Below are 8,241 nucleotides of genomic sequence, written 5' to 3'. Positions count from 1 at the left end.
GCATTACAGTCGCACTCGGTCCTGTCCTCATCTGGATAAGAAAGAAAGACTTACATTACTCCAGCGTCTTTCACGACCACCGGACGCCTCGAAGCGCCTTACAGCCAATGAAGTACTTTTTGGAGTGTGGTCACTGTTGTAAAGTAGGAAACGTGCCAGCCAATTTGGGCACAGCAAGCTCCCACAAACAGCAATGAGATAAGGACCAGATTTTAGTGATGTTGATCGAGGGATCAATATTGGCCAGGACACCGGGGATCTTTTACGCCCACCTGAGAGGGCAGATGGGCCTCAGTTTAAGGTCTCCACTGAAAGACGGCACCTCTGACGGTGCAGCACTCCCTCAGTACTGCAGTGGGGGTGTCAGCCTGGATTTTTGTGCTCAAGTCTCTGGGGTGGGGCTTGAACCCACGACCTTCTGACTCAGAGGCAAGGGTGCCACCCACTGAGTCACGGCTGCGGCCATTTGCAATCCTGACTGCTCTACTAGCCAAGATCCACTAAATCGACACGGTCTAGGGTTTGAACCTGGGACCTCTGTGCTCTGTGTGGCTCAGTACGACACTGCGGGGGAGAGCCTGGAAACCATGTTTAATGTATCGGAGGGCTGGTGCTCATCGTTTCACCAACAGGAAATCCCAGCAGCGCTTGTAGTTTAATACGGAACCACTACTGTCCAATAGGATCCCCCTGGTGTCCAGACTAAGGAATTGCTGACCTTCCAACTCCCACCTCGATGGCCAAACGCACCATGTGACGTGGGGCTGAGCCGTACAGAAGTTCTCTGGTCTCGGCCGAGATGCTAAATCCGACCTCAGTTTTCTTGAGCCGAGACAGAAGAAAGATTCGCTGGAGCTCCCACTGCTGATCGCCGTCCAGTTAAACCCCTGCTGGAGTACAGATGTCGGGGTTAAATCCCTGCTGGAGTACGGATGTCGGGGTTAAACCTCTGCTGGAGTACGGATGTCGGGGTTAAACCTCTGCTGGAGTATGGATGTCGGGGTTAAACTCCTGCTGGGGTACAGATGTCAGGGTTAAACCTCTGCTGGAGTATGGATGTCGGGGTTAAACCTCTGCTGGAGTACGGATGTCGGGGTTAAACCTCTGCTGGGGTACGGATGTCGGGGTTAAACCCCTGCTGGGGTACAGATGGCGAGGTTAAAGTCCTGCTGGAGTACAGATGTCGGGGTTAAACCCCGGCTGGAGTACGGACGTCGGGGTTAAACCTCTGCTGGAGTATGGATGTCGGGGTTAAACCCCTGCTGGAGTACAGATGTCGGGGTTAAACCTCTGCTGGAGTATGGATATCGGGGTTAAACCTCTGCTGGAGTACGGATGTCGGGGTTAAACCTCTGCTGGGGTACGGATGTCGGGGTTAAACCTCTGCTGGGGTACGGATGTCGGGGTTAAACCTCTGCTGGAGTACGGATGTCGGGGTTAAACCTCTGCTGGGGTACAGATGTCGGGGTTAAACCTCTGCTGGGGTACAGATGTCGGGGTTAAACCTCTGCTGGGGTACGGATGTCGGGGTTAAACCTCTGCTGGGGTACGGATGTCGGGGTTAAACCTCTGCTGGGGTACGGATGTCGGGGTTAAACCTCTGCTGGAGTACGGATGTCGGGGTTAAACCTCTGCTGGAGTATGGATGTCGGGGTTAAACCTCTGCTGGGGTACAGATGTCGGTGTGATGAGGTCTGGGCCAGAGTTGGCTGTGATTGTCTCCATGACTGGGGATTTTTGATGCTCCCAGTCTGTGCTCTCGTGTCCCCCATGGAATCAAAGCCCAGCGTGAGTCAGTGTCTTCAGGAGAGATTGGAGGGGTGGGGGTGGGGGGGGAGAAAGGAATTCACAAGTACGAGTGAAGTCACTTTGCTTTTCAAACAAATCTGCGATGGGCTCTTGGCAATCACCAGAATGGATGTGAGAGCAGATCTAAACGTACACATTCGGGTCAGTGGCCCTCGCATCTAAACAACGGCTCACGAAGTTGAATAATTTGAACCAGTGACCTGGAGTTTGTTTACTGTACCAGGGGATTCAGAGAAGCTGAGCAGCTGCAGGGCCACTGGTGAGCTCGGGAGGGTGTCGAGCCGCTGAGGAAATGGCGGGAACCTTTCCTTAATATTCATGTTAATTGTGGTGCTATAATATAATACAATAATGTGGGGTACGGTAGCATAATAGTTATGTTAAAACAAAGAAAGGCTTGCATTTCTATAGCGCCTTTCACGACCACTGGACGTCCCAAAGCGCTTTACAGCCAATGAGGTACTTTTTGGAGTGTAGTCACTGTTGTAATGTGGGAAATGCGGCAGCCAATTTGGGCACAGCAAGCTCCCACAAACAGCAATGTGATGATGACCAGATCATCTGTTTTAGTGATGTTGGTTGAGGGATAAATATTGGCCGGGACATCGGGGATAACTCCCCCTGCTCCTCTTCAAAATAGTGCCACGGGATCTTTTACGTCCACCTGAGAGAGCAGGCGGGGCCTTGGTTTAACGTCTCATCCAAAAGACGGCCCCTCGGACAGTGCGGCGCTCCCTCAGTACTGCCCCTCGGACAGTGCGGCGCTCCCTCAGTACTGCCCCTCGGACAGTGCGGCGCTCCCTCAGTACTGCCCCTCCGACAGTGCGGCGCTCCCTCAGTACTGCCCCTCGGACAGTGCGGCGCTCCCTCAGTACTGCCCCTCGGACAGTGCGGCGCTCCCTCAGTACTGCCCCTCGGACAGTGCGGCGCTCCCTCAGTACTGCCCCTCGGACAGTGCGGCGCTCCCTCAGTACTGCCCCTCGGACAGTGCGGCGCTCCCTCAGTACTGCCCCTCGGACAGTGCGGCGCTCCCTCAGTACTGCCCCTCCGACAGTGCGGCGCTCCCTCAGCACTGCCCCTCCGACAGTGCGGCGCTCCCTCAGCACTGCCCCTCCGACAGTGCGGCGCTCCCTCAGCACTGCCCCTCCGACAGTGCGGCGCTCCCTCAGCACTGCCCCTCCGACAGTGCGGCGCTCCCTCAGCACCGCCCCTCCGACAGCGCGGCGCTCCCTCAGTACTGCACTGGAGTGTCAGCCTAGCTTTATGTGCTCAAGTCTCTGGAGTGGGACTTGAACCCACAACCTTCTGGCTCAGAGGCGCGGGTGCTGCCCACTCAGCCACAGCTGACGGACAGGACCAGGAGGCACACACTCAATCTGGTGATGGGCAAATCTAAGACTGATGCTGGGAAGTTCTTCACTCACAGTGATTAAGTCTTGTAGACTTTGCTGGAGGCAAAACACCTTGGAGTTGGATGGATGCAGTGATGGGGGATTTAGTTGAATTAAACAGTCTTGTGAGCTGTGACATTATTGGAAGCTTATAAGAATTAACTACTAATTGATTACCAGGAAATGGTAGGTTTATAAAGTATGATGGGAATCTGGTGATGGTGAACTATGAGCTCAATGTCTCGCTCCAATGAGTGAGAGGTTACAGAGACAATACCTGCAGTCCGCCGTTCACTCACCGGGTGTCTTGGTGGTTGTCACCATTGGAACTGTAGTGGGGGGAGGAGGAGGCTGTTCCGTTCTCTTCAGTCTGTCCTGTGCCACGCTGTATATCTGATCCCTCAGTATTTCATTGCCAGAGACCAGGCCCTTGCTCCGGTTGGTGCTGCCATTCAGACTGTTGGGCACGACGGCCACAAGAGATGGCTGTCCTGCGCCCTGCTGGTAAACGCACAAACTCCAGGTAGTGATTGCACATAGAACGTCAAATACTCGACCGCAAATACTTATTTCCTGTTTAACTCTTGGGAACATCGCCCCAATGCGGGAGTGCAGGGAACTCGCTCTGCAAAGAGGAACTGACAGCTGGGGGAGTTTTGCAGGAAGGGTCAAAGAGCCTCGGACAGTTTTGACCATAGGTTGTCTACAGAAGAGATCACATTGGGTCAGCGCGCAAGTGCAGAGCACATCTTCAAGACATACCAGCCGTGAGCAGCAGTCTTTTGACAGCTGATACGCTGTGGCATGGTATGACCCGAATCTGCACCTACAGTTTATCCCCTGTCGAGTTCCCCATCTCCACTGTACTGCTCTGAACCGAGCTTTTGCTCACCTCCCAGCATCTGGCTCCACACAAGTTGGGGAGAGAAGCACCAGAGGGTCTAGTTGGACATCCTGCACCACCTTGGTTACCTGCTGATCTTCCCTCCTCCTCCAGCCACTGACTCTGGCTGGGGGTAAAGTTCCACTGGAGCTGACTGTGCTTCGACACCTGGGCCCAAGTGGAGATGCTCCACGTGTGAGCCTAGAGTGTTGACGAGCTATTTGACTATAAAGGGCATCACCGCTGTGTGCGATCCTGTCCTCCCCTTTCCACATCCAACAGGAATGGTTGCATATTGATGAGGAGCTAGACGATGTCTTTCTTTCCCACCGCCCAAGTCCAGAGATGCTGAGGCTAACTGTAACACCACAACCACTGCGCCAACTGAGATCAGGTGGCTCTGCCTGGGCCAAGCACTGTTGCTGGGGCTTTCCGCTCTGTAAGGATTACTGGGACTGTAGTGACATCATCACCCGCACAATGTTGCTGAACAAGGCACAAGTTCTAAATGGGTCATTATCCAAAGAATGCGGTGTGGGAGAATGAGACTTTGTAATGTCGGAGGGTGAGATGCAAAGAAACTCCAGTATGATTTGGACAGGTTGGGCGATTGGGCATGGCAAATGCAGTATAATGTGGATAAATGTGAGGTTATCCACTTCGGTGGCAAAAACAGGAAGATAGATTATTATCTGAACGGCAATAGATTGGGAAAAGGGGAAGTGCAACGAGACCTGGGCGTCCTTGTGCACCAGTCGCTGAAGGTAAGCGTGCGGGTGCAGCAGGCGGTTAAGAAGGCAAATGGTATGTTGGCCTTCATAGCGAGAGGATTCGAGTACAGGAACAAGGATGTCTTGCTGCAGTTGTACAGGGCCTTGGTGAGACCACATCTTGAGTATTGTGTGCAGTTTTGGTCGCCTTATCTGAGGAAGGATGTTCTTGCCATGGAGGGAGTGCAGCGAAGATTCACCAGACTAATACCTGGGATGGCAGGAATGACGTATGAGAAGAGATTGGGTCGATTGGGCTTATACTCGCTGGAGTTTAGAAGAATGAGAGGGGATCTCATTGAAATTTATAAAATTCTAACAGGACTAGACAGACTAGATGCAGGAAGGATGTTCCCGATGGCGGGGGAGTCCAGAACCAGGGGTCACAGTCTAAGGATAAGTGGTAAGCCATTTAGGACAGAGATGAGGAGGAATTTCTTCACCCAGAGAGTGGTGAACCTGTGGAATTCTCTACCACAGAAGGCAGTTGAGGCCAATTAATTAAATATATTCAAGAAGGAGTTAGATATATTTCTTAAGGCTAAAGGGATCAAGGGATATGGGGAGAAAGCAGGGACAGGGTACTGAATTTGGATGATCAGCCATGATCTCATTGAATGGCAGAGCAGGCTCGAGGGGCCGAATGGCCTACTCCTGCTCCTATCTTCTATGTTTCTATGAGTCGCAGAGCAGGCGCACTGTGACCGAAGGAACTTGCTGGACCTGAAACGGGACTGTAGACGTGACGGGCAGCCTTGGTTCCCAGGGCCACCCGATTGGCTGTGGAGAATAGTGGCTCCTTGAGCTATCGGGCCACACGTGCTCGACATTATATCTTTCCCTCCAGTGGATGAGACAGATGATTAAACTGCTCGTTGTAGCACAGTCGGTCTGTGATGTCTTTGTTCTATTGATGCAAAGCAGAAATGTGAATACCTTTAATCCCTATCAACGTGCACAGTCTATACGGTTGATGTAACCCTACAAACCCATACATGTTGTGCTGTAGAGTGTAAAAGAAAGACTTGCATTTCTATAGCGCCTTTCACAGCCTCAGGACGTCCCAAAGTGCTTTACAGCCAATGAAGTACTTTGTGAAGTGCAGTCACTGTTGTAATGTAGGAAACGCAGCAGCCATATTGCGCACAGCAAGCTCCCACAAACAGCAGTGTGATAATGACCAGATCATCTATTTTAGTGATGTTGATTGAGGGATAAATATTGGCAGGACACCGGGGAGAACTGTCCCTGCTCTTCTTCGAAATAGTGGCTGTGGGATCTTTTATGTCCACCTGAGAGGGCAGACGGGGCCTCGGTTTAACATCTCATCCGAAAAGTGTAGATAATAGCTTCAAGGACACACAATTGTTCAATTAGCGGCCACTTTCGCACTCCAGACCCGTATCCACTCGGAACGGGACTGGATCGTAAACTCGTGTCTGTCTTTGGTGTTCACCGTGCCATCAAAGGAAAGCTGTTTCTGTGGAGGTTGTCACTCCAGATCTCTCGCACCGTGTTTTAACGTGTTCTCGGGACGTGGGCGCTGCGCTCTGTTTCTGTGGAGGTTGTCACTCCAGATCTCTCGCACCGTGTTTTAACGTGTTCTCGGGACGTGGGCGCTGCGCTCTGTCAGCAAGGCCACACGTTTCTTGCCCATCCCTCGTTGCCCTGAAGGTAGCGGGCAGCAGCTGTTTGTACAGCTGAGGGGTTTTGCTCGGCCAGCTCGCAGGGCATTGAGCCAGTGTGGGACTGGAGTTGTGCGGAGGCTGGGCTGCGTCAGGAGGGCACTTTCCCTGAAGGAAATTAGTGAACCAACTGGGTTTTTACCACAATCCGGTCACACTTCTTTGGTGCCAGCCCCCCAATATTACCAAATTAATTCACAACTTGACATGGTGGGATTGGAACTCTCAACCCCTTGAATGTTTCAGTTAAATTGCTGCATCATTATTCGTCAATTATTTAAACAAAGTTCCTTTTCTACTTGTCCAGAAAGTGCACTTGTACGTTGAAGTTAAAAAAACACTTTGAGTCACTATCTGTTGAAACTTCGAGGTGGTGTCCAGAGAACCTCCTATTGTTCCTACCAGTTGCAAGTGTTAGCATAGTTTAATATTGTGTAAATAAAATTATGCTGTGTCTAGTACATATATAAAGTTACAGGGCAACTACATTCTCTTTCCCTCCACCTCCATCTCCAAGTTGGAATGGTGCGAGGAGGAAGAAAGTGGCACGGGGATTTTGTTTCTTTACAGTCGTCGTTGTATCTTCAGCATTGAGGACAATCATTGGGCTTAGTAATCATCTCGGTGACAAGTGGCTGCCGAGTCCTTTACCTGTTGCTGCCGGTGCGATGGGGTCGCCTGTCTGCACTGTTCCTCCAGCTGGGCTATGATGCGGCTCTGGTTGTTCATGAGGGAGATGAGGGTTGCGTACTTGCGCTCCAGGTCCCTGTACCGGCTCGACAGCCTCAGCACCTCGGCCGTGACGTTGAGCACCTTGTTCTCCAGCTGGAAGAGCTCCAGCGAGTCGTCCTTCTTCTGGATGATCTCGTGCAGCAGCTGGGTGTGGAGCTGGGACACCCTGGAGTTCATGTTGCGGCTCTCCTTCCGCAGGAACCTCACCTCGCTGACCACGCCGCCGTCCACCTCCGCCATCTGCCTCAGGTCCTCGATTTGCCGCTGCTGCTCGCGCATCTCCTCCCGCACAGCCCGCAGCTCACTCTTGTTCATGCTGTTGCTTCCGTCCAGCGGGTTCTTGGTGCTTAGGCAGATGGGGCCGGTGAGTCGCTGCTGGGGGACGATGAAGGTGTAGGTGCACCTGCTGGCCGCTGGACTCGCGGGCGATTGTGTGTGCCGGTTGTTGGACTCCCCTGTCTGTGCAAGTTTGCTTGAATCGGTTTTTGCGGGAACCTCTTCAGCTCCTGCTAACCCGGTCAGGATCACGAGGCTGAGGGTGAATTTCAGCATTGTTCGAGTCCAGCTGTGGGAGCCTGCAATTTCAAAACCTGCAAGAAAACCAAATCCTACATTTTAAAATCTAGATTAAAGCGCACAAGTGTGTGTGTGTGTAATGTGTGGTGTGAGTATATGTCGTGTGAGTATATGTCGTGTGAGTATATGTCGTGTGAGTATATGTCGTGTGAGTATATGTCGTGTGAGTATATGTCTGTGAGTGTCTCTGTGTGTGAGTGTGTGGCCCCCCCCTCCCCCCAGCAACGATGGAATCGAGCTCCCTGTGATGCCCTCCACTCTTGGGTGGCTTCCTGACCCTATGTTATTCAGTGGGACTGTTCTGGGGAGTGACTGCCGCCTATGGAATCATAGCCAGTGAGGGGGAAGAGCGGGGCAGAATATTTAGAGAGGAGGAGGGTTTTTAAATTCTCATC

General features: G+C 52.3%; 2 protein-coding genes across 5 annotated transcripts in view; one reads left to right on the top strand and one right to left on the bottom strand.

The window, feature by feature from the left end:
- The window catches only part of LOC147097762 (ras-specific guanine nucleotide-releasing factor RalGPS1-like), a 92,002-nt gene that overhangs the window by 42,316 nt on the left and 41,445 nt on the right, over positions 1 to 8,241 (top strand). The gene's annotated exons all lie outside the window — the stretch shown is intronic.
- The window catches only part of LOC147097760 (angiopoietin-related protein 2-like), a 90,439-nt gene continuing 85,172 nt past the window's right edge, over positions 2,975 to 8,241 (bottom strand). For 3 of the 4 annotated variants that reach the window (XM_085971855.1, XM_085971854.1, XM_085971852.1), the window contains exons 2-3: positions 7,190 to 7,860; positions 2,977 to 3,701 (exon numbers count right to left, since the gene is read on the bottom strand). In XM_085971855.1, the coding sequence (XP_085827981.1) occupies positions 3,492 to 3,701; positions 7,190 to 7,822 (843 nt within the window). In that variant the 5' untranslated portion in view covers positions 7,823 to 7,860 and the 3' untranslated portion in view covers positions 2,977 to 3,491. Of the gene's footprint in view, positions 3,702 to 7,189; positions 7,861 to 8,241 lie in introns of all 4 variants that reach the window. The other variant, XM_085971853.1, reaches the window with a different exon arrangement.

Source organism: Somniosus microcephalus, chromosome 31 (genome assembly GCF_052327205.1).
Source record: "Somniosus microcephalus isolate GS21.2 chromosome 31, FLI_Smic_1.0, whole genome shotgun sequence".
In the NCBI taxonomy this organism is placed as follows: domain Eukaryota; kingdom Metazoa; phylum Chordata; class Chondrichthyes; order Squaliformes; family Somniosidae; genus Somniosus; species Somniosus microcephalus.
This window is presented reverse-complemented; position numbering and strand designations above follow the sequence as displayed.